At 39.9% G+C, this 26865-nt stretch overlaps 1 protein-coding gene across 12 annotated transcripts in view; it reads left to right on the top strand.

Moving 5' to 3' along the window:
- KCNMA1 (potassium calcium-activated channel subfamily M alpha 1) overlaps positions 1–26865 on the top strand; it is a 648117-nt gene that overhangs the window by 446125 nt on the left and 175127 nt on the right. For 8 of the 12 annotated variants that reach the window (XM_087702562.1, XM_087702561.1, XM_087702560.1 and 5 more), the window contains 3 exons: positions 1830–1841; positions 10772–10858; positions 13717–13793. In XM_087702562.1, the coding sequence (XP_087558688.1) occupies positions 1830–1841; positions 10772–10858; positions 13717–13793 (176 nt within the window). The remainder of the gene's footprint in view (positions 1–1829; positions 1842–10771; positions 10859–13716; positions 13794–26865) is intronic. The other 4 variants (XM_087702554.1, XM_087702552.1, XM_087702558.1 and 1 more) reach the window with 1 other exon arrangement.

Raw genomic sequence — 26865 nt, 5'->3', positions numbered from 1 at the left:
CCTGTGACCCCAGTGATTTGTTTTATGTTATCGAATATTAATATCTAATTTATTGTAGAGACATCCCATTTGCGAGTAGCAGGAGCTCCGGCATTTTCACCATTTCGTTCAGGAATATATCGAGCAGCTCCCTTGCTACAATATAAATGAAAAAAGCCAAAACTTGATTTTGACCCAGGCTCAATGCTCGTTACCAAAATGGATAACAAACACAAATGAAATATTAACAACAATTGCTTGCCTAAGATTCATTAGCACTTATGTTCATGAATTCCATCTCTGTTTCTCTGCTGTAATTTCTTTTGTTGCAAATTACTAATGTGTAACAGCCATCATTTTCCTTTCAGAAGTACTGGACAATCTATTTCCCCCTTAATTGAATTGTGGCCTTCCAAAGGACTTGGAGGTTATATACTAGACTAGCCTCTTCTAGATTAAGGGAGAATCCAGGGAATTTAGGCAGCTAAGAATTGAAAGAGTGGTTTGCATGTAGAATTTGCTTCTAAACACAGATAAGCAGAACCAAGGTCATTAACCATTGATACTTAGTCATAGAGGGATGTGGTGGCTCAGTGGCTAAGATGCTGAGCTTGTCGATCAGAAAGATCAGCAGTTCGAATCACTAGCGTCGCGTAACGGAGTGAGCTCCCGTTACATGTCCCAGCTTCTGCCAACCTAGCAGTTCGAAAGCATGTAAAATGCAAGTAGGAAAATAGGGACCACCTTTGGTGGGAAAGTACCAGTGTTACATGCGCCTTCGCCATTTAGTCATGCCAGCCACATGACCACGGAGATATCTTCAGACAGCACTGACTCTTCAGCTTTGAAACGGAAATGAACGCCGCCCCCTAGAGTCAGGAACAACTAGCACATATGTGTGAGGGGAACCTTTACCTTTAATTTAGTCATATCAACACTTCTGATTGGGCTCAATGACATCATAGAGTTGAGGATGATCTACTAAAGTTTTTGCTCAGAGATAAATTTTGTTTCTGAAACACAGAACGGTCCTTTCTGTCTCCTATGGAACATCCATGGCCCATAAGAATGCGCTCATGTGGTTGACTGAATCTTTGGGGAAGATGCATTGCCCCTTGTCCCCACACAAATGTGTGTGTTGTGAAAACAACACCCAAATCGGTCCTTCTTCCAATTCCTAGCTGGATTATGGACCTGAGAATCAAGATATTCTACTGGAATCCCTTGCCTTTGGGTGTATGGTTTACTACTGCTTCGATAAAAAGGGTTTTCTAAGCATCATGCAGTATTTTGCAGTTTGGATGGAATAAGGACACTTGGCTGAGCTTGTTAACTTGTTACGTATACTCCGTACGCCTTTGATGTTCCTTGAATTTTTAAGGAAAAGTAAAAAAAAAAACAACCCTGAAATATCCCTGGTAAGAGCACTCTTAAAGGAAATTTGTAAAATAATGGTTATTCCATCCAAGCCCATTGAAAAGCCTAATTCTAATTTGGTGGGGGCTTTACTTATTTATTTATTTGCCAGCTCTAATACAAAAAAAATTGAAACAAAATAAAAATTAACATTCTTTTCTCGTACCCCCATGTTTATCCCTCTGTTGGACCTTTCTCCTGTCTTTCCATTTTATTTGTCTTCATTCCCAGCAGAAATCCTTTTTTTTTTCTTTAAAAAAAATTACATTTAAAAAAAAAAGGAGGAAAAAGTAGATTTGGAGAATTTCAAATCCAAGTGTTGTGGGTTACTAACTTATTTATTTGTTTGTTTTTTCATTCTGGCCTTTTTTTTGTGTCAGTTCATTTCTTATCCAAGTGTTTTGATTTGCAACTTTTTTTCTTGTCGTTTGCAGAAGCCGAAAGCGGTATGCCCTCTTCGTTACTTTACCTTCCAACCTCAATCCTACCTCCAATCCTTCTAACTTCAGGACTAATTCCTTACCAAGAATACAGGAAGATAACATCTTTGTCTATCTTTCACTCATATATATATATACATGTATATCATATGAGTACAATATATATATATATATATATATATATATATATATATATATATATATATATATATATATATATATATATATATATATATATATATATATATATATATATATATATATATATATATATATCGAGCCCCAAAGTTTCAAAGAGGAGAGAACATTTGATAGCAACAGTTGGTTTCTGCATTGTTTCTTTTATGTCCTCTGCACTAACTTCTTTGCAGGAATAATACCTATATAAATTAAATTTAACAACATTGCCTAAGGAGAAAAGATTAATCCAATAGGAAAAGTTCTATCAGATTTCATTCAATCTCTCCTGTCCAGTACTCCTCTTCCCGTTTTGTGTTCTTGCGTTTTGTTGCAATGGTGTCTGCTTCGTGTCTATTAACTTTTGCTATTTGTTGCTTTTACATTCGCCACCTTTGTTCAAATTCCCCCATCAAACATCCTTCCAAAGTTTCTGTCTCACATGGAGCTTCATGCCATGCCTTCCGCCATTCGTTAGTCGTGTCCAAATGCCTTTTTTATTTGTTTGTTTGTTTCCGCTTTCAGTTTTGAGCCTAACATTGAATCAGAATAACTGAAATATCACCCCACCCAGAAGCTACTACACTTCTAACAATGGTTTTCGGGTAGCTTTCCGCGTACAAGACTTTTGACTGGAATATTTGAATGGGTTGACCCTCTTACCCCGACTTTGTGCCAGTTCGTGTTGCGTTTATTGTGCTGACATTCAAGTACCGAACGCGAACCGACCTGCCATGCCGTTGTTGTGTCTTTGAGAACAACAAGGCATGCCTTGCCAATTCCCTTTGATTTCTCTTTTTTAATTTCATTCATCCGAATGCGTCTCCAACTTCACCCTAGCCTTTTCTTCCTTCTTGACCCCATCCAGATGAACGTTTCTGACCCTGCATATCCCGATATCGGTTGTTTTTTTTCCTCCCATCCCTGCTTCTGTCGTATCACCCTGTGTAGTCTGTGATGTTCTTTCTGTTTAGTTCTTAATATCCTGTGGATTTGGAGTAGATTTGTGAACAAGAGACCTGGCTTCCTGGCAGTTTGGCATTATTCATATGATCCAACTGCAGAGAAGTTACTGCAACACTTTGGTATCTACAAAGGATCTGCAGATGTTGCACCTCTTATACGGCTTCTTGTTTACCAGTAATTTTAACCTCGTGGTAAAGGCATGCAAAGCTGTGTGGAAATGTCTCTCTGTGTGTGTGGTTTAAAGGTGTGCTGTTTTGCTCCCAGTTTAGAATGACCCAAATCTCATGTAAATTAGAGCATCAGTTGCTCATTCGTGGGCATCTATCAGTTTGGGAAGATGTTGAATTAGATCTGCTTTGACTCAGAGCAAATTTGGGCATTGTTAAAAAAAGTGAGTTACTACTAATTTTTTTGGCTATTCCCCATTTAGGAGGAAAACTTAATTCTCTGGGAGCAACACTTAGAGCTGCTTGCTGTCGTTATGATCTGGCTCTAGTGTTCTGCAGCTTTACAAAACGTTTTGTCATTTGCCTTCTCGTTGGTGTCTGTGTATACCTGTATTAACATAAGCTTGAAAAGTCCTGGAGATGCTAGCAGAGAGATTCTTTACTCCCCCCCCCCCCGTCCCCAACCGATACATGTGCATGTTTCTGTATTATTTACAAATATGGTCTCAAGAAACTCATAAAGGAAAAAAATACTTTTTTTCTGTCAATCATAAATACTTCAACAAGTAAAGCTCATTTTAAGGAGATTTTAGTGGACCATTTGCCATAACCCATGGACTGAGCTTCAAGGAAACCTTGCCTGTAATCAGGAATGTCCCATCACTCTTAAACTAAATACAGCCCTGCATCATGGTGGTGAAAAAATATCTATTTTATTGTGATCTTAATTGCACGGGGAATGGTACAGCACATCCACCATAGCATGAAACTTGCTACTACTATTTTTATTTATTTTTTTAGTCTCTCATCCCATTGAAAATATTGACATTTGAGCTACATCAGAATATTGTAGATGCTTTAGTATGCTTTCAATACGGAGGCATACAAGATGGAGTTTTGGACTTATTCGCTGATGTAACAATATACATTTTAATGTTCTGATCTCATTTTTTGTTCCTGGAGAAATACAGGCGATAGAGCAAGCTGATGTGCCCTTAGCTTATCTAGTGTTCAAAACCTAATAGGAAATATTGGCATTTATTTACATTAAGGATCTCTTAACTATCAGAAGGGGATTGAAAGTTAAACTCCCATGTTACATTAAACATGTAACATAAAACTGACCAAAGTTGAGAGACACATCAGAACTATTATAGGTTGAGAATATATTTCTTTTTTTAAAAAAAAAATCTTAATTTCATCCAGCCCCACAACTTGTTTTCATAAATTTGATCTCCTTTGTGGATGTTGATTATGAATAAATCCTTTAAGAATTATAGATTTTTTTAAAAAAATGTCTAGGAAACAAACTACATAAGTCAACGTTTCTTTCCTTGCAATGCCACCTTTGAGGGTAAGGAAGGATTGGTCAGAATGAAGAAAGCAGATTTATACCATTGCATTGCAATGCCAGTGCAATTACACTGTTTGGGTCAAAATGATGCAAGCAATGAGATCCTGTCCCCTGTGTTTATGAAGGTTACAATCTAGGAATCCTACTACAGAAGTAAGGAATCCCTGAGGATTTTACTCTGCTAGTTGTTGCTGACTATAGGAGGTGGTATTCCCCTCAATGGCCAAAGAGATTTCTTCAGTCATGCAGCCAGCATGGCATCATGGAGCGTTGTTACCTTCCCATCTAAGTGGTACCTATTTATCCATTCACATTTGCATGTTTTCGAACTGCTAGGTTAGCAGGAGCTGGGGGGAGGATAGGAGCTCACCGGTCATGTGGCACTTAGGTCTTGAATCCGGGATGTCAGTTTTCCAGCTGACAAGCCCAACATCTTAACCTCTGAACCACAACACCGCCCTTCAGATGTAAGAATCAATGGTATATTCTGTGCTTAATGTAAGATGTAATTTGACCCATAGAACTAGAAGCTTTATTTTCACTAATGTAGCAATGGTTCAGATTTATCTAAGATTTAACTAAGGCAAGGTATAGCTCTACTGAAATTTTATGATTTCATGGGACAACATAATATCCACTGCCTTATAAATAAGGCCCCTTGTCCTAAATCAGTGTTCCATAATCTCAGCAATTTTAAAATGTGTGGATTTCAACTCCCAGAATTCCTGCTGGTCTAAATGCTAGTTATTAGCAAATAAGTATTCATTGGGTTGTCTTAGACCAGTTTTTTTAATTATAATAATATGGATTTTATGCCATATAATTATCCTCAATTATCCTACAATGAGAGCCACATTAAGTTGGGTGATAGAAGAATGTCAGTTCAAGTTTAGCTTTCTGATCAATCATACCATTAATTCTGATCCTACTGAAGTTCATTTGAATTAATATTTAACATGAAAAAACTGAAAATATTACTTCAGGCTAGAAGGAAAAATGTGAATTTTGCCTGCTGTTTAATTAAATGCCACTTTTAGTATTTTAGTATTATGTTAATTTGGCATTGTTTTTAAAAATGGCCATCAATGTTCCATGGAGGAACAAATAAAAAAAATTGAAACCTGGATATATAATCAACATTAATTCATTATTCATTATAAACAGGCAAAATAAAACTGAAATGTGGATTGCATTGTATATTAAAAGTCATATTACAATGGGAGAATACTGAATAATAAAAATAGAGGAACTATCAAGCTTATAGTTTTCCCCCATCGAGAACAATTAACAAAAAAAAATTAACTGGAAACAACAGTACAGATACTTTTATGTGAAAGTCACTGTCCCCAGGTCCCCAGGAGAAAATGAAAAGAGAATACAAACTGTGTTTCCCCGAAAATAAGAAAGGGTCTTATTTTCTTTTGACCCCCCAAAATAAACACTTGGCCTTATTTTGGGGGAGGTCTTATTATTTTTGAGGTGCAGGAGGTAGCGAGCATGGTCACCTCATGGCTGCTGCTGTGTTGCAATGTTTTTGGGGAGGGCTTATTTTCAGGGGAGGGCTTATTTTAGCACATGCACTTAAAAGCCCAATTGGGCTTATTATCCAGGGAGGTCTTATTTTCGAGGAAATATGGAACATAATAATGAAATGACGAGTACTCGGAGATAAAATTCAGGGATAGAAATGCTTCTCTGATATTGAGTGGTATGATATCTGAAATTTTCAATACAACTTACAATTTAGCAATTGTATGGGACAAATTATCAGAGAGGATCTATTTCCTGCTCTCAAGCTTAGATTTTGCTCTTTGGTGTCCAGCCAAAATGTCGGAACTTCCACTCTGGGTATGATTTGCTAGTCTCCCTGAATTCCTGATAGGTTTTGAATCTTTTCATCGCTTATTTTTTTAAAATATGGTTTAAATTCAGGAAATCTGCTCCAGCATACCTTTTGCTATTTATGTCTGCCAGGCCTAAAGCACCCAGATTTTGATTGTCTTATGAACAATCAAGTCCCCGGTGTTTTGTTTCAACAACAACAATAATAATTCCCTTCAAGTCAGTATTGACTCTTGGCCACTAAGTCCCTGCAATTGTTTGGGTAAAGCTTTTCAAAAGTAGTTTGCTCTGGCCACCTTCTCCTTCCTAGGACTGAGAAAGAGGGACTGGCCCAAAATCATCCAGATGGCTTTGCGCTTCAGGTGAGACTAGAATTCACATATTCCCAGTTTCCAGGTTGGTCCCTAAACCACCACACCAAACTGATTATGACCTCAATATTGATCAATAATAGCACTAAGCAATAACGCTTAGACTTATGTAGCACTTTACAGTGTTTTACAGCCATTTCTAAGCAGTTTAAGCAGTTGTCAACCTTAACAATCTGGGTTCTCATTTGACCGACCTCGGAAGAATGGAAGGCTGAGTCAACTTTGAATCGGTCAGGATCAAACTGCTGGCAGTTGGCAGAATTAGCCTGCAATATTGTATTCCAACCACTGCGCCATAGCAGCTCTTATTTTAATAATGGCAAAAAAATTGGAGCACCGCTTGAACACCATTGGCACTGACAAAGTCACCATCAGTCAATTGCAAAAGGCAGCTTCACTCGGAACAGTTTCCATCCTCTGACGCTTTAACACCATCCAACATCCACATTTGCCTATCTCAGGTCCTCAGGAAGGACTGGATAGGTGGTAAAAAATGCCATATCCAGTCTGAATATCTGATTGGCTGTAATAATAATAATCATCATGTGTTCTTTTACTCAAATATATGCTAATAATTGTTAAGCTCAGAATCGTCCTGTCTTCTAAATCACATTTTTGCTCTTTTTGATCTTTGGCTTATCTTCTAAAACAAATTAAAAATCGTAACATTTTGCTACATTTCAACAATCACAAAAACAGGTAAAGAAAGAACTTCCAGATTTTAAAATAAAATTCAGATTCAATTCAATGGCAACTCAAATTTAGCTGCTTAATAGAAAGAGAGAGAGAGAGAGAGAGAGAGAGAAAAGCCACCTCTTTTACATTATCCACAATGATTGCTAATTGCCTTAGCAATAATCAAGGAAGTTGTAAAAGAGGTTTTGATCAGGAATTAGATGGGTTCCCCAGGTATTGAAACTATCTAGTCATTATCAATCTAGGAAGGAGAAGTGGAGTTTCTCCAATTAATGCCATTTATTTTCTCTTCTCCAACACAATAAGTGCAGATGCTGGATATGTTAGGCCTTGTGGTAAATCTGAAAACAGTTTCCACTTAACAGCATTATATCTAACCACAGCTTTTTCCTGCAAAAATCTCTTACGTGCCCTTCAAATATTTCAAGACGAATACCATTGGCTCTCAAAGATAATGCCAGAAAGCTGTACCTGTGTATCTCGCACTGTTTGTGTTCATATATATGTGCTTTCACTGTCTCATTCCCTGAAAATATGTTTTACTACCAAGTCCCAATTGATTCTAAACGTGGCAGTCTTCATTTCCTACAAACATTGCATGCATGTTAACTCTCTTCTAACGATGAAATTGTGGACAGAGAGTGAGAGAGACAATTGAATTTCCCTTAGAAGCTCTGTAAAACTCCTTTGAAAATGAACATTTTCAAAATGAGGGATCCTTGGTGCTCTCTGAGCTTGGTTGTTTTCTTGCAGACGTTTCATTAACCAACTAGGTAACATCATCAGTGTTAGTCTGACTATCACTGATGATGTTACCAAGTTTGGGTGATGAAACATCTGCAAGAAAATAACCAAGCTCAGAGAGCACCAAGGATCCCTCATTTCAACCTTGAGCTACAAATATTCTCCTTTATTGGTATTATCAAAATGCTTTGAAAAGGATTGGGAGGACATCCCTCAGACCTCACACAAGTGATCCACCTCTCTGCTACTCCTTTGAGTATCCCTTCTTTCTCGCGGCATCAACATTCACTTAAAAAGCAGAAACTGATGCTTTAGGCGTTACACTAATTCATGCCGGAAAAAAAACGATGGTCTGCTTTAATGAAACCCAGAGTGATGCAAGATGGAAAGCACACTTTTGAAGTGTGTTTAGTCCTAGGAAATAGAAATGGCAAGAGATTTGGCTTTTTCAGCAGCACAAACAAATTACAACAACCCATAACTGTCATGACTGTGTAAACCAGAGGTCTCCAAACTTAAGATCAGTGGACTTCAAGTCCCAGAATTTTCCAGCCAGTATCTCTTAAACTTGCCAAGTTTGGACACCCCTGGTGTAAATCATTATCTTGGATCACGGCATTAAAAAATAAAGAGAAATTGCCTAGCCAGTGATGGCAAGTGCCAAATAGGTCACGTAGAAACTTTGTGTGCACACATGCTCGTCAGGGCCACTCTCCAGAAAAGCCAAACGTCTGGGTTCTAGCATGCATGCGCACCCAATGATCAATTGGCCAGCACGCATGCTGGTTTTCAGCACTGCCGCATGCACAAAGGATCGTGCTCCGGAAAAGCTGAACTTATGGGTTCTGGCACACATGTGTACCCCTGTTTTTGGCACTGCCGTGCATGTGAAGGACAGCTGATCGCAATGTGCACATGCGTGCCAGAAATGCGGAAGACAAACAGGCAAGGTTGTGCATGCCGGAGGCAACATGGCTTCACATGCCACTTTGAGCAGGCTTGCCATAGGTTCTCCATCACGGGCCCAGGCCCATGGTTTTCCAGGAAGAAAAACCAAATTTTGTGAATTCACTTGTAAAAGTATTTTGTTGAGCTAAATTAACCTTGTGCCTTTTTGAAACCATGAAAATTCTCCCTCCCTTCTTTTGTAGGGTGTGTTCCATTAAAATAAAAACTGTGTAGATATTTGGGACAGGATCAGGTCATGAAAAGATGCACATGGAACATAGAATCATTTAGTTCCTTTTTTTTAAAAAAAAATCTCCTTTGAAAGTATTTACATTCACTAAATAGAGACCAGGCACATCCCTACAATGTATTCCACATTACATATTCGTTGATTACATTTTTGATCTGTCGAACTACCAAAGTTTTCTAAGGGTTCTCCAACCTTGACAATTTTAAGACTTGTGGACTCCAACTTGTAGAATTCCCCAGACAAACTTCTGAGAATTGAAGTCCTCAAGTCTTAAAGCTGCCAAGGTTGGAAATCCTTATTCTAAGAGGGTGACAAAGGAAAACAAAACCCAGTAAACAATAAATGTGCTCCATTGGGTGGGATTTCTTGCAGAATGAGCATATACAGCCATGTAATATGTGGTTGATGTATTCACTTCCATCCTTGTAGACATTACACTTTCCCATGTTGGAACTGATAGAACATTCAACACTCAATGGGTGAAACCTGTAACTAGTTACCAAAAACTTTCAGATTTACAGATGTTAAGTACTTCATGGATGGCAGACCATGGTCACCCCCTCCCAAAGGCAGGCTCTAAGACCTGGGCCAGGCTCTGTTAAAAATGTGAATTGGTTTGGCTAAAGTCATTGTTCCTGTTGAAGAGCGTATACCATAAACGCAGAAGTCAGTCCAATGAGATTAGTCTAAATCTTGAAATGCAGTTGATTTTATTTTTCTAGCAAGGATGAGTAACTTATTTTGATTCATTGACAACAGTCTGAGAAAGGGGCTTTGGGATGGAGAAATGATTAACCACCATACCCGGTTTTATGTTTTCTTTAGCAATCGTAAATGGTTGTCTTGTACCATTCCCCCTGAGTATATATTTATATATATATGTATGTACTACACTATAACTCATGTAATAGACAGTGATAGGGGGCCCATTAATAATACCCCACTTCAACAGAAATTGACACAAAGGGCTAAACTGCCAGAAGAGTGAGGCTTTTCCGAGCAGATACTTACCACAGGAATCATTTTTCTTTGCATCACTCATAACAATTTTGTTACCTTTGAACGCAGAGCAAAAAACAAAATCAAAGCTTTCTGTGTATTTGTCCCCCTTTCTACCCCTAACTGAAGTCCCTCGGGCCTCAAGCAAAGTTGCGAGATAAAGACTTTGGTGATACGAATGGAATGTGTTTTCTGCCTCGGTGTTTCAATAGAGATCCTATTTTGAAACCTTTAATTTAAAAAAATGGCTTCTATTGGCCTTCTTTTTGTTTTCTTTTGGATTTGCCAAACTAATGGGCCCCCTATAACGGAGCAATGAGAAATAATGAATTTGGTTTCACAGCACAAAAGTAGTGTGCCCTGACAGTTTTTCTCTTTTTTTTTATTCCTGTTTTGTCATTTTGTTCCATTTCGCTGGGCAGAATATTGATCAACCCTGGAAATCATGTGAAAATTCAAGAGGGTACGCTAGGATTCTTCATTGCAAGCGACGCCAAAGAAGTGAAAAGGTAAATATTGGGTCATTCTGTACTTGTATCATCATGGTCCACAATGCATTTTGGAAGCTTTACTCATCTCACGGCTGCGGCCGGATGTGATGTGATAAGAGCGATGAAGAATTTGACATGAATTGAAGGGCTTGTTCAACTTTTAGAAGCATTTGTTGGTAATGAAAGACCAACTCTAGATTCTTACATGTGGGAAGGAATTAGAGAAATCTGAAGACATTCATGGTACATGGTATCCATATGAATAGAATGAATGAGCTGGAAGGGATTTGGGAGGTCTTCTAGTCCAGGGCCCTGCTCAAGCAGGAGAACCTGTACCATTTCAGATAACTGTCCAGTCTCTTCTTAAAAACCTCCAATGATGAAGCACTCACAACTTCTGAAGGCAAGCTGTTCCACTGGTTAATTGTCCTCACTGTTAGGAAGTTCTCCTTAATTCCAGGTTGCTGGAATTGATTAATTTCTATCCATTGTATTTTGTCTTGCCTTCTGGTGTTTTGGAGAATAATTTGACCCCCTCTTCTTTATGACAGCCCCTCAAATACTGGAATACATGTCACCCCTAATTCTTCTTTTCTTTAGACTAGCCAAGCTTAAATCCTGCAGTCGTTCTTCATATGTTTTAGTCTCCAGGCCTTTGATCATCTTAGTCACTCTTTGAACTTTTTCCAAAATCTCAGCATCATTTTGTAGTATGATGACCAAAATCAGTTGCAGTATTCCAGGTGTGGTCTTACTAGGGAATTCTAGTCTAGGACTAATTGTAATTCAGATGGGAAAGCCTATCAGAGCAATTCAAGATTAGCACAATGAATTCCACACCTTTTGTATCATTTAATGTAAAGTACCTACTTTCAATATAAAGGTTGAATCATATACTTCAATCAATCAATCAATCAATCACTCAATCAGGTTATTTTACAAATGTACTTAACTCTGTGTGGAATTTTATTTGTTCATCATCTGTACTGGTGTTAAGCTGCAATAAATTGAATTTATTGATTGATACTTCCTTAAAAGGAGAGCGAGAGAGAGAAAGAATCCATTTTCCATTTATAATCTGCTGTGTCCCTTGTTTTTAGCATACAACTTACTTTTTAAGACTTCTATGTGCATTACGTTCCTTGTAAGAAAGACAATTTGATTGCTGATCATTTTAGCATCATTGTTTGTGATGTTAACAAATCATCCCGTGTATTTATACATTTAATTCTGTTGTTTTTTTTTAAAAAAAAAAACATGTAATAGTTTCTGATTTTAGAGATGCGAGCAACCAGAAATGCATGCCTATTTCAAATTCTAACAGATTTACATTTAGTTTTGGGATGCAAAGAACATTATTTTCAATTCCTTTCTTGATTTATATCCCTTTCTTGCCATAACAGACATTTTTAGTGTGATTACTAACACAGTCTGAATTCCCTCCTTTCCCCTCCTCAAAATATAGGCAATTGAAACTTTATTAGTGGACAAAAGCAGAAAGATTTTCAACACCTGGAAGAAAGTTATTCAGTTTAAGCTCAGTATAACACAATTATGTAACAAGTTGATAAATCAAAATAGACTAAATGAAAAGTTCTTGATTGGCAATAGCTGGAATCACTATTTTTTCCCCTTCCCCAAGTTTCACTAAACCCTACCTTTGGAAAGTTGTTCTTAAGAGTCCTTTCACTTCCCACAGCCTATTTTAAAAATATTTTGTGAAGGCTAGAGAATATATGCAGTTCTCTTAACTGCGTTCAACAGAGACTGGACAACCACTTCTCTGGAATGGTCTTGGGCAGTGTTGGCAAGACTTTTCGGCACCAAGTACCAAAACGGAAGTGTGTGCATGTGCATATGTGCTGGAAACCAGAACAGTAGCTGCCCAGAGCACATGCGCGCACTGGGAAATGATCTTCCAGTTTCTGGTGTGTGCATGTGCACCGGCCAGCTGGTCTTCGTGCGTGCATGTGTGCCAGAAAGTGAAAGACCAGGTGGCCAGTGCACATGCGCACACTGGAAACTGGAAGATCATCTACTCGGCACATGCATGCACACCGGGCAGCTCCTCTTCTGGTTTCCAGCACTCCTGTGGGTGTGAAGACCAGCTGGCCGGCACGTCAGAACACAGAAGAGCAACAGACAATGGCTCATGTGCCCAGAGAGAGATGCCTCTGCATGCCACTTCCGGCACACGTGCCATGGGTTCGCGATCACGGGTCTAGGGTCTCCTGCTTGACCAGGGGGAGAAGACCTCTGAGGACTCTTCCGTCTCTGATAATCTGTATTCAGCTGCAGAGGCAATGCAATTTCAGTCATAAATACTTTTGCTCTGTATTTCTTCCACAACTGTATTTGAATCCCTTCAGACCATGAAGCCCTGTGAAACTAAGTGGAACAAATAGTCTTCTGCATTTGTCTGGTCTTTAAAAAAGAAAAATAAAAAAACATAAAAAAATAAAAATCAGAGGCCTTTGAAAGTGCAGTTTCTCTGCCAGGAATATTTTCCCCGTCCTCTTTTGTAAGTTTGGATTTTTTTTAAAAAAGTCCACGTGGATGCTTCTTTCCCAGATGAAAGCCCAATGAACCGATCTGTTGTGTCACATTCGTGAACCATTCACCACCATTATGTTCAAGTTAAATTTATTAAAAGAAGAAGCATGAACTCAAATCACCCAAGCTGGGGTTGGGAATTAATTGTCTTGTAGCAAACATCCCCTTCCTTAAACGTCCAAACCTTTCAAAAGATTAAAGGAAATTAAGGCTGGCATGTTTTATTAATTCAGCACTTTCCACGGAGAGAAAATGTAGAACTAATTTCATTTGTATGAATTAAGAGAAGTGTCAGTTTTATCTCTCTTCTCCCTCCGCTCCAGGGCCTACTTTTATTGCAAGGCATGTCACGATGACATCACAGACCCCAAAAGGATTAAAAAATGTGGCTGCAAACGACGTAAGTTATTTTATCCACAACACACCCTTCTTGTGTTTTTTCCTCTAGTCTTTAAAAAAAAATCACTTTAACCCAGTTTCTAGAATTTGTAGATGGATGGAAGGTGGGAGCAAAAATCTTGATTTGTACCACATTAGCCATACAGGTAGCCCTCGACTTATAACCATCCATTTAGTGACTGGAGTTACTGAAAGAAGTGACCTGGGACCATTGCCATGGTCACCTGATCAAAATTTGAAGGCTTGGCAACTGGCATGTACTCATGACAGTTGCACTGCCGTCACCATTGATAACTTTCCGAGTGGCTTCCGACAAGCAAAAGGCAATGGGGGAAGCCAGATTCGTTTAACGACCACATGGCTCAGCTGTGGCGATTCACTTAATAATTGTGGCGAGAAAGGTCATAAGATGGGAAGCGGCTCACTTAACAAGGGCCTTGCTTAGCAACGGAAACATTGGGCTCAATGGTGGCCATAAGTCAAGGACTACCTGTACACATAGGAAAGTAGAGCGCTGTTACCCATCCTTGCCTCGTTTTCAAAATCTAATTTTTTTCAGGAAATGTCATTTGAAAAGAATATTTTATTGTGTGTTGTCTTCGGAATGTTTACACCATTCAAACCTTTAGAACTTTATTCTAAGGTCCTGGGTTTCTTTTCTTCTTTTAATTGGGAGTAACAATTTTCCAACATAGTTGGAATAAGCCACATCGAGTTATTTTTTCAAGTCAGACTTATCTCTACCTCCTTATTAACTATCACTACTCAGAGGAAAATATGCAGGAGGCTGCTGGCACTTTTTTTCCTCCTCTTGAAAAACAAAAGAAAACTAAAAAAAAACAAAAAACCACCTGTCCTTTAGCTTCTGCACCTTGCAAAGCAAAGCAGCAGATAGGTCCTGAATTGGAGCATAGCTTTGTGTAGCTACTCATTCACAAATCCCTAAGCTGAAATGGTGCGTTAAAACTCAGTCCATGTCCCTTTATTGATTCTCCCTGAGTTTTCTTTTAACCCTAATGGTGAGGAACATAACCTATATTGGCCTTGGCCAAAGTCACACTGATGGGTCCAACTAGAATTGTTTCGCCTGTACAATATTTGATTGGCAGCAACCCTTAATGGATCATTTTTGATATCCTGGGTATCTATGAAATACAAGAATGCAAAGTTTTTTCACTATGTCAGTCTAGACCAGGGGTTCCCAACCTTTTTTTGGCCATGCCCCACCTAAGCATCTCTAAAATCCTGATGCCACCCCTCCCTTGGTGACATATAATTCTTACTTTACTCAAAAAATAACTCTACTCATGTGGAGGAAGCCTAAAAGGCCATTAACTTGGTTTAAACAAGGTTCAAATTGGCCTCATTAAAAATCAAATTGCCCCTCTGTGGGGCGTGGGCCCCACATTGGGAACCACTGATCTAGACTCACTAGAGCAGGAGTGTCAAACTCAAGGCCCGTGGGTCAGATCTGGTCTGCAGGGTACTTAGATCTGGCCCACGGGGCCGCTCTGGAAACAGCGAAGGACTGGCCTGTGGGGCTTCTGCCAGTGAAAATGGGCAAAAATGAAGCTCGGCTCCGTTTTCACTAGCAGAGGATTGCAGGAGGCAGCCGAAAACAGAACTCGGGAGCCCATTTTTGCTAGCAGAGTGCTTGGGCCACCACAGGGACCCCCGACAGGAGTGATACCAAGCTCGCCACACCCACCCTGGCCCCTCCACCTCGGTCCCCCGAAGTTAAATACAACCCTGATGCAGCCCTCAATGAAATCGAGTTTGACACACCTGCACTAGAGTGATGTCCCTTTAGTGGTGTTTTGAATAAATAGTGCAGCAAATTGAAAGCCAAGGCATGCACAGAGTTGTGTGCATAACGTTCCACTTTGATTTCTCCATGGGGTAAAGGGTTGGAGAAAAGAACTAGCGTTACCTGTCCTGCTGGTCGGTCCAATATTTTGATTGAGCAGAACCCGAAAAGACCCATGTCTGTTCTGATCTCAAGGCTAGCTGTAAGAAATGCCATTCTGAGGCAAAGCAGTGCTTGCAATCCTTCTGTAGTTACCGTATTTTTCGGAGTATAAGACGCACCCCCCCCCAAAAAAAGAGGGTGAAAATCTGAAAATTATACACCGAATACAACATTTTTGGTTTCCTGAAACTCCACTCCCTTCACAAAATGGGCCGTTCTTGTCCCCGCCAGCCGCCAGGAGCACTTTGCAGGCCTCTCAAAGCATATGCATGTCCCATTTGTCTCAAAAAACAAGGCATGCAGAGGGTTTGGGAGGCCTGCAGAGTGCAAAACGCTTTTTTTAAAAAAATCACCTCTTCAAAATCTTGGTGTGTCTTATACTCTGGTGCGTCTTATAGTCTGAAAATACTTAGCCCTCACAAATCACCTGTCTGTAAAAAATGGACAGCCATTGTACAAGTCCATCAGTCTCCATCTCAAATGTATCTGACATATTGTAGATTTTACCCAACATTTTTTAAAAAGGTGACCCAGGTGGGCCCTTCATATAATAAACACAATCCAAAGTAATGCTTTTTTTTTTACTGGCCAGTGCCACTTTGGTTGGCCCTTCAGAAACAAAAGTTTCGATGCCTTATGATGTTCAAAAATAAGAAAATGATGATACGTATCAAGTGTTACCCATCTCTTTCTGAACATGCTTATTTTCCACGCAGCATGGACAAGGAGAATTACAAACAGGGCGCTTTTTCCTCAGCTCCAAAGCTTAAATCCATATAATTCTGGGAAAACATAGATGACGGATGGATGGATGGACAGGCAGACAGGTGATCGATAGAAACCCAGCAGTAGGATAAAGGAGACAGATATTTGGATGCTGTAGGAAAGAAATGACAGAAGTATGAATTAATCCTTTGAGAAGTCTATCTAGAACTGTTGGAAAACCTTTGGAAGAGGCTCCCCCATTGTCAATAATATGTATTAAAACTAGCCCCTGACTGGAAGTGCCAATCAGTCTAGGGAAAGAAGGGACAAAAAGAATGAAAGCTGATGAGAAAGACAGAAGGAATAAATGGAAAGGGATTAAAGAATGACAAATACATCATCTTGGTACCCTATTTTCAATTCCTCCCCTATTGGAGATCTCATTTGTACCCACAGGCTGGGATTTACACCGATGTAGTTGTACTACATTTCCAAATGGGTTGTTTGCATGGGAAATCTGAATTTCATAGCAGGAAGAACCAGAATTCCAAAGAAATGGGAATTCTTGGTCCACAAACTAAGACCCTTCTACAAAGCTTTACTTGCCAGAAATTTGATTCGGCAAAGTAACCCAGCCATTATATTAAATAAGTTCACTATTACATCCAAGATGGCTTCAGCACAAACCCAAAAGAAAGCAAAGGTGTTAGCAATTCTGTTTTAGGGAGCCTCATCTGCTTAATTAGACATTTTCCAATCTTTTTGATTTCATTGACTGAGAACAGGACAATAATTGAGCTGTTCTCTATAAATTGTAATTTAAACTGCCCTATACGTTAAAAGCTCAAGATTCCCAGTCTAGTTAGTTCTATTGATATTACATTTATCAAGATTCTAACATTCGCACCACAAAAACATCCACCTTATTAATTTTAAAAGAAATTTACAACCAAATAAATCTGGGCATGATCTGAAGATGGATAGCTAATCCTTTTGTTGGCAGCTTGCAAATTTCAGAGAGCTATGGATCTCTTGAGGAAATCTTGGCACTCTTTGAGAAGGTGCAAAAATAGCTGACCAGGTTTCATTGTCCCCTACTCAAATGCTCCATGAATCTCTCCTGTGCATTTTGGAGGAACATGTGGTGGGAGACTAGAGTGAATGATTTTTTTTCACCGTGAAGCCTGCCCCCCCTTGAAATCTCCCTTAACCAAAGATGGTACGATCCAGCCCACAGGCCATACAAGCTACCATTAAGCTACTTTGGTCAAGATCATGGGAAAGAGAGCTAGCAGTACTTTGAGGCGGGGTCTAGGACAACTCACCACAGCCACCTCACTGTGGTGTCAGGGTTCCAAGTAATACCACAAACGAAAAAAGACTCCGAGGCTTGAGTTTCCTCAAAGTTCCATTTTAATAGATATGTCATATTGAAACATCTGTGAAAACCCAAATCTGAAAGTTTCCAGGTTTTCCCCACCCAAAAGAAAGTTTAAGTCCTTGTCCAGCACCCCCATGTCCATCCCATGGCCAATCAGGCACCATCCCAACTGGAGATGCCTCCCAGTAATGCCACTCCATCTGCAGGGCAAGGGGTCCTTAACACTTAGAAAAGAATGTTATTTTGACTATATATCTCCCTTACTCCATATATAGGTGAAACTCAAAAAATTAGAATATCGTGCAAAAGTTCATTTATTTCAGTAATGCAACTTAAAAGGTGAAACTAATATATGAGATAGACTCATTACATGCAAAGCAAGATAGTTCAAGCTGTGATTTGTCATAATTGTGATGATTATGGTGTACAGCTCATGAAAACCCCAAATCCACCATCTCAGAAAATTAGAATATTACATGCAATCAATAAAACAAGGATTGTACATAGAACAATATCGGACCTCTGAAAAGTATAAGCATGCATGTGTACTCAGTACTTGGTTTGGGCCCCTTTTGCAGCAATTACTGTCTCAATGCGGCGTGGCATGGAAGCTATCAGCCTGTGGAACTGCTGAGGTGTTATGGAAGACCAGGATGCTTCAATAGCAGCCTTCAGCTCTTCTGCATTGTTCGGTCTCATGTCTCACATCTTTCTCTTGGCAATGCCCATAGATTCTCTATGGGGTTCAGGTCAGGCGAGTTTGCTTGCCAATCAAGCACAGTAATCCAACAGTCATTGAACCAGGTTTTGGTGCTTTTGGCAGTGTGGGCATCTGGAAAATGAAGTTAGTGTCCCCATAAAGCTCATCTGCAGAAGGAAGCATGAAGTGCTCCAAAATCTCCTGGTAGATGGCTGCGTTGACCCTGTTCTTAATGAAGCACAGTGGTCCAAAGTCCTCTTTTCTGATGAGAGCAACTTTTGCATCTTATTTGGAAGCCAAGGACCCAGAGTATGGAGGAAGAATGGAGAGGCCAATCATGCACAGTAATCCCACGGTCATTGAACCAATTTTTGGTGCTTTTGGCAAAAGTTGCTCTCATCAGAAAAGAGGACTTTGGACCGAGCAACATGACTTTGGACCACTGTGCTTCATTAAGACCAAGGTCAACTCAGCCATCTACCAGATGATTTTGGAGCACTTCATGTTTCAGCAGTTCCACAGGCTGATAGCTTCCATGCCACGCCGCATTGAGACAGTAATTGCTGCAAAAAGGGCCCAAACCAAGTATTGAGTACACATGCATGTTTATACTTTTCAGAGGTCTGATATTGTTCTATGTACAATCCTTGTTTTATTGATTGCATGTAATATTCTAATTTTCTGAGATGGTGGATTTGGGGTTTTCATGAGCTGTATGCCATAATCATTACAATTATGACAAATCACAGCTTGAACTATCTTGCTTTGCATGTGAAGAGTCTTATCTCATATATTAGTTTCACCTTTTAAGTTGCATTACTGAAATAAATGAACTTTTGCACGATATTCTAATTTTTTGAGTTTCATCTGCATAATCCCCCCTCCCATTTTTTCCCACAGTATAAAATGTGGCAGGCCTGAAGGCCCAATGGCTTCCATGTTTGACATGTGAGACAACTCACCATGACCAATTGACCACTGAACAAGGACAAAATGAAATCTGAATGACAAAAATTAAAATATTTTTTAATTAGACAATTAAATTGCACTGTTGAATTGTCCTGCGGTTGAGTTTTTCCACAGAGAATTGGCCATGGCAAGTTGGCTGTGTAATGCCTTAGCTGTGGCCAATTGGCCAGGGGGAGTTGTCCCATTCTACTTTGAGGATTCAGATTCAGAAAGTAACCCAATCGATTACATTTCATTGGGATTGATGGAGCTCATTTCAGAGTATTTCAGGGGTACCAAGAAGCTGCACGTAGTCATGAAAACGGTTCAAACTCTGCTTGATTTAAGCCGATCTATTTCTTGCATAAACCAAAGGCTTCATTTTAGAAGAATGACCCTTTTTGTTATATTCCTTCCTCCACCCCCGCAGTCAGGTTTGCTAACAAGCATCACAATACACCCTAGAAGCCCAAGAGAAAGTGAAGGCAGGAGAGGAAAGTTTTGTAAACAGGTAAATGAAGTGCAAAAAAATATCTTCTTTGCAGAATGAATGAATGAATATGAATATATATATATATATATATATATATATATATATGCAAAGAATATATATATATATATATATATATATATATATATATATATATATATATATATATATATATATATATATATATATATATATATATATATAAATAAAATTATTTTGGCATTAATTACATGCAGCTTCCAGGACTAGTTGAAAGCTATGTTCTTTAATAATGCATCTGAGGTTTCACGTCCTTTCAGATGTTACTGAATATTAGCTTCAGTATTGTCAGGGTCTCAGCGTAACTCTGACCTACATAGCTATTTGTCCAAACCTGTTAAGCCAAATATTAATAATTCAGCACAGAACTCTGAAGCTTCATGAAACCAGGGATAATTAGAGAAACTGAGTTTTCCTTACCAATTTTTTTCTCTTTCTCTTCGGTCCCGCCTTTCTCTGCTCCAAGTTGTTGGAAATGAATTTCTTGTGCAAAATCCGTCTTGTACGAGCTTGTGATCAGTGGTGGGATTCAAATAATTTAACAACCAGTTCTCTGCCCTAATGATCAGCTCAATAGGCGTGGCTCAGTGGTCATGTGACCATGTGGTCGTGGCAAACTCAAAAATAACTCAGGTGGATGAGCTCTTCATCTTAGCTGTTACAATGTAAGGGTTAACCGGAGAGGCAGTTTCTGTAAGCAGGGCAATAAATATTAGGCTAGAAACAACACCAGAATGTTTCCTTCCTGCCTTCCTTACAAGATTAGCCCTGTAAAGTGGAAAAAAACAAAATGAGATTTCTTCCAACAATCGGTTCTCTGAACTACTTAGAAAGTTACCAACCGGTTCTCCCGAATAGGTGCGAACTGGCTGAATCCCACCACTGGTTGTGATATGTGAGGTGTTTGGATTTGCTCCTATTTTAATTTCTAAATTTTCTCATCCTCATTTAAATTGGAATTAAAGAAAAAAAAAGATTTAGCTGTGGGTACAACCTTGCAATTAACCAAATGTCCTTTTTTAAATGTTTAGTCAGTTTCAGTTATTGAATTAATCCACTGGAAATAGCTTGATTTCAGCATAGTCCAACTCAATCATGTCATTTTTTTAGTTAAAGCAACAAGTTTCATGTTTGAAGGGATATTTCTGACAGGAAGGAGATACTTCTAAGAAGATTTCCCCCCCCCTCAAATAAGCATGCATGATCTAAAAATAAAAACAAAATCTATGAAAATCTTGAAAGAAAGTTTTTAACAAATCCGTTGTTGTATTTGTGTCATGATCCATGCTGATTGGGTACGGCAAGATTCATTGTTGATTGATCTGAGTTTATGTAACTGAATTACAGCTCTAAAATTTTGGACACGGCCGTCGGAGAGGACAGTTCAACCCAGAAAGCTGTGCTTACTTATTCTTTCCCTCCTAGTAGTAAATCATTTTGCTTCCAGATGGGATCCTTCCTTCTGCAAAAGATTGCATCAACAAGATATAGTTCCTGTGTAACTGATATTTATGAAGAAGATTGCCTGAGCAGATGATAATTGACAATGTTGTGATTTATTTTTTTTCTCTTGCTGCCTTGGAACACGGCCCATACTATATTTTAACTACACACTGATAGTGATCTATTGTGAGTAAAAACGGGTTCTTTGTAACCCAGAGTACAGTCTGATCTGTCTTTCTCCAGTGGAGAGTATCCATTTGTTCAGTATTCTTCTTCTTCTTTTTTAATGTTGCATGAAGCAGTGGCGTCTTATTACCCCCCCCCCCCCCAATATGTTTTATGCCCATGGAAGCTGGGGCAATGTTGGGATAAAAAAAAACCCAAATCCAGCAATATTTCTTCGTTTTCCTTTGGTTTTGTACCTCTCTCTTCTCCTGTTTTGTCCCCTTCTGATCAACTGTATTTTCAATAACTGAAAATCAGAATGTTACGGCAACCTAGACAGAATTGATTAACAATTCAAGAAAGCATCGTATCTGTCTGCTTGTTTGTTTGCTTGCTTGTTTACTACCTGCTTTAAGCCAACTTAATGGTTGGACGAGGGACTGAAATGATAGAAATGGAGGCAGGACTACAGTATAAACCTGTCATTTTCTCTCTCTGGGAAATCCCCTTGGATGATTCTTCTAAGCAATGCAAGAAAATCTATTTTAAGATTACAGATAGTCCTCGACTTACAACCACAATTGGACCCCATTGCTCAGCAAGGCAGGTGTTAAGTGAGGTTTTGCCCCATTTTACGACCTTCCTTGCCGCCGTTGTTCAGTGAAACCCTGCAGCTATTAAGTTAGTCACACGGTTGTTAAAGCGAATCTGGCTGCCCCATTCACTTCGCTTGTCAGAAGGCCACAAAAGGGGACACCACAACCGTCATAAATAGCAACCGTGGTCAAACGGCTGAATTTTGATCATGTTGGGGGATGTTGCAACGGTAGTCCATAAGTGCGAAAAACGGTTGTAAGTCACTTTTTTCAGTGCCGTTGTAACTTTGAATGGTCACTAAATGAACTGTTGTAGGCCAAGAACTGTATCCATTTCGCAGGTGGCAGGATTTGTTAGTCAGGGGTGGAGGCCATGCCTGATATCAAACCAGTTAAAAAGGATGGTCCAGAATTTATGTGCCAATTTGTCTGAAGTTCTGTTCTTGTGCCAAAAAACCAGTGGAGCACCACTTGCTGGGAGCACCAGGTACCGTTCTGGCATGGTGCTCCGGAGGACCCACCTGCCTGCCCACGCTCCTTACTGGTAATTGAGGTTTCTGGGGCTTCCGTGCACGGAGCGTACAGCGCCTGGGCAATGCTCCGCCGAGCAGCTGGAGCATTGCGGAGGCATCACGGGCGGTAAGTATGCATTCATGTGGTGGATGCCTGGCCCCGTTGCACCGTACCAGTTGCAACGGGATCCGGAACCCACCACTGAAAGAAACTTATTCTTGGCTTATTAAGGCTTATTAACCAAGGCTTATTAAGCCTACTTTTCTGATGTTATGTTCTAACAAAACTTGAGTTTAAGTTAGATGGGTTAAATTAGACCCACATATAACTGGCTTTACAACAGTGATGGCAAACCTTTTCCGCACTGAGTGCCCAAACCAGAATGTGTGTGCATTCCATAGCAATGGAAACCCAAAAACCAGATGGCTGGTGCACATGCGCCTGCTAGCTGCCTGGTCTTCTGGTTTCTGGCGCGTGCATGCACACCAGCCAGCTGATCTTTGCACATGCCAGAGCAATGGAAACCCCAAAACCAGATGGCTGGTGCACATGCGCCTGCTAGCCACCTGGTCTTCTAGTTTCTGGCGCGTACATGCACACCAGCCAGCTGATCTTTGCACATGCCAGAGCACTGGAAACCCAAAGAGCGGGTGGCTGGTGCGCATGCACACCGGCCAGCTGTTCTTCGGGTTTCCAGGGCTCAAGTACACATGGAGATCAGTTGGCTGGCATGCATGTGTGCACCGCAAACCAGAAGAGCAGCTGGCGATGACGCGCTTGCCCACAGAGAGGGCTCTGCATGCCACCTCTGGCACACGTGCCTTAGGTTCACCATCACGGTTCTAGAGTGTAAACAAAAGGAGAGAAATTGTTTGGAGATTCTCAGGACTTTGTAATCAATAATTACTGAATGATTATTTGCTGCGCTATAGATAAATCCCTGTGTGCTGTATGAATACATCAGAATATCTTTGGTGATATTGCTCTCTTCTTTTCTTTCTTTCTTTTTTTAACTGCATACTGTGCACTGGGGAGAGTAACCATGTATGGCTCTTCCGTAATTTCAAGAGTTATCTTTCACCAAAATGTTGCTGGTCTTAGAAAAAAATAGCTATGGCTTCTGTCTAGAAGCAAATAGCCGTGAGTCAGTTTTCCCGCATCAAAGCTCTAAACCAGATCAAACTTCCATTAAAACACACACACAGATATATGTGTGTGTGTGTGTGTGTGTGTGTGTGTGTGTGTGTGTGTATGATAAAGGAAGAGAGCCTGTGGCTTAGTGGCTAATATAACTGCCTGATATGTAATACAGCCCAGGTTCGATTCCCAGTAAGGGTATGGCTAGCTGATGAGAGCTAAATAGCTTGAAATAGATCTATACTAGTCTCCCTTTATTTATTTATCAGCACAAATGCGACAGACAGACAGACAGACAGACAGACATATATACATACATACATATATATATATAAACACACACTCACATACCTTTAATGTAATACATTGGTTTGCCCTTAAAGTCTAAAGAATCTCTACTGTATTCTTCCAAGTTTGACAAGAATTTATTGGTGATGTGAGGGGGAAAATATAGAAATATCTATATAATGCTTTATTTGGCCAAGTGTGAATAGACACACAAGGAATTTGTCTCTGGCACAGAAGCTCTCAGTATTCATACAAAACAACATAATAGAGGTCCTCTAATTACAGCAGTAAGATCCATTATATTTAGCGTAATCCATTGTGAGTAGAGGAAGAATCTACATGCGGCTGAGAAATTAATGTAAAGTGCAAAGTGATCGGGGTTGAAAGCAGGCTAGTTAGTGTTTTTGGAGCTTAATTTAAACTAAGCACACAAGAAGTGAGAAATGAAAAATATCAAAGAGGGAAGCAGCCTAGAACTAAGGAGAAACTTCCTGTCAGTTACAACCATTAATGAAGGGAAATACCAAATTTATCGTTGAAATCAGATGAATGTAACAGTGATTTCTGATCCGGGCTGATGTAAACACGCAACCAAATTTTACCCTAAGCGAAAGGATTATATAGCTGAAATGTACATATATCAGTTTTATTTATTTAGCGTATGGCAAATACATGCACTTACAGAAGTTCAAAGGTCAACATCAAGTTCACCCTGCAGTTCAAGGACAAACATTGGGCCAGTGTGAGCTCTTGATGGACATTCAGACACAATGTGATGGATATTTTGTTGAGGAGCACCACAGTCACACTGAGGGGTAAAGACAAGACCCATTTAAGCGATGAGTCCTGGCAGACATCATGTTGGGTACGGATCCTGTTCAGAGTTGACGAACGCTGGTGAAGAAGGTGAAAACCTGGCTTTCCACTGTCTCTTGATGTCAAACTTATTACACAGATGTTGAGCGAGTTGTAATTTTGTTGTACCCCTTCACTAAGGCTTCCTGCCTTCGTAGAGCTGGTGGTGCAAAGGACGGGGAAACATTTTGTTTATTCGTTGCCATGTATTTAGAGAGTCAAGAGTTCTAAAAAGATCTCTGGCTGCCAACTGTCCTTAACTGCCAATTCTTCAATGTAGTCTGGCTGGCAGTTGGGTTCACACTTCTGTGCTATCCAGGGCGCATCACGAGGAGGCGAACTAGCATCACACCCTGTAGCAGCAAATCTATGTTGCATAGAACCTTTCTGTCTGTGAATGCACATGGGGCCGTGCACCGCCGTATAATTTAAAACATGGGTACAAACTTCAAAGGCCATTCAGCATTGGGCTGTCAAGCCAACTGATATCATGAAGTTCAACAAGGAACTTTAAATGTGTTCAAGATACCTGTGGTTTCATCCAACTCCTTAGACAGCACTGAAATTCACTTTGTGTGACTTGGTGTTTTCAGAAAGGACTGGTTATTGAAAATGTCCTACTTGACCCCTCCAGCCAGCTCCTCTTCCAGGAAGTGATTCCACATTTGCATCCTTGGTTTAGAATAGCTGGTAGAGAGAGGTTCATGTTTATCTGAGCATGGAGGTTCATTCACCAAGCTTGATGGTGGGTTTCCAAACATTTTGTTACCAGGCTGGGTAATATCTTCAGCAGAATTTAGGGAATGTCAATGTCAGTGTTCTGCTTGTAAGGGCTTGGATTTTGTGCAATCAGTAATTAATGATGGAGAGGTGGTGTCAGGTGAGGGTCACGTCAGGTGGAGGTCTTGTAATGGGTTATCAGTGGGGGTCTTGTGATGGGGAGGTCATGTCAGGTGAGGGTCTTGTGATGGATCTTGTGATGGGTCAGCTGTGGGTTGTGTCAAGTGGTGGTTTTGTGCTGGATCAGATGTGGGTCATGTGACCCTCATCTGACACATCAAAAAACCCTCACTTGACACGACCCACACCTGACCCATAGTTGTTCCTGTAACGCTGCAGTTCCCTTAAAATTGAAGTTGAACTGAAATAGCATTGCATCCATTCTTCTTCTTCTTCTTCTTCTTCTTCTTCTTCTTCTTCTTCTTCTTCTTCTTCTTCTTCTTCTTCTTCTTCTTCTTCTTCTTCTTCTTCTTCTTCCTCCTCCTCCTCCTCCTCCTCCTCCTCCTCCTCCTCCTCCTCCTCCTCCTCCTCCTCCTCCTCCTCCTCCTCCATTTGACAGATGTTGCGTCTTTAGCCAGCTGCTATTTCATGATACAACCACTAGAGGACCTCAGCACTCCATATTTGTTCCCATTGATGGCTAAACAAGCACAGAAGAAATAGGCTTTAAGAGTAAGTGGTAACAACAACAAAAAAGTGTAATCAGAATCAAATGGAGGTTGCTTTGTTTCTGCTGGCTTTTATTCATCAGATTTACAGTGCAGTATGGTTTGGTGCCCAGAATGTTTCAGAGTAGATGGCATTTATTGAACATTAAGGTGCCAAGATACAAACATTAATGAAACCATACAGGGTGGACTCCTTTCTTTCTGTTGATTGCCATATTTAATTAACGTCTATGACGGTTTAATGGGAAACAGTATATGTCTGGCTGCATAATCTTTAATCTGCCATCATGTCTTTGATCTGCTCACTGCCCTTCCTTCCCGACTCTTCATCTTGAGCTACATGTGGGCGCGTTGAGAAATATTTATTTTCCCTTTGGTGTGAATGCAAAGCCACCC

Source organism: Thamnophis sirtalis, unplaced genomic scaffold (assembly GCF_051295495.1).
Source record: "Thamnophis sirtalis isolate CommonGarterSnake01/CBP01778 unplaced genomic scaffold, rThaSir2_p1.2 scaffold_15, whole genome shotgun sequence".
In the NCBI taxonomy this organism is placed as follows: domain Eukaryota; kingdom Metazoa; phylum Chordata; class Lepidosauria; order Squamata; family Natricidae; genus Thamnophis; species Thamnophis sirtalis.
The sequence above is the reverse complement of the archived record's forward strand: the minus strand, read 5'-3'. Positions and strand labels throughout refer to the sequence as shown.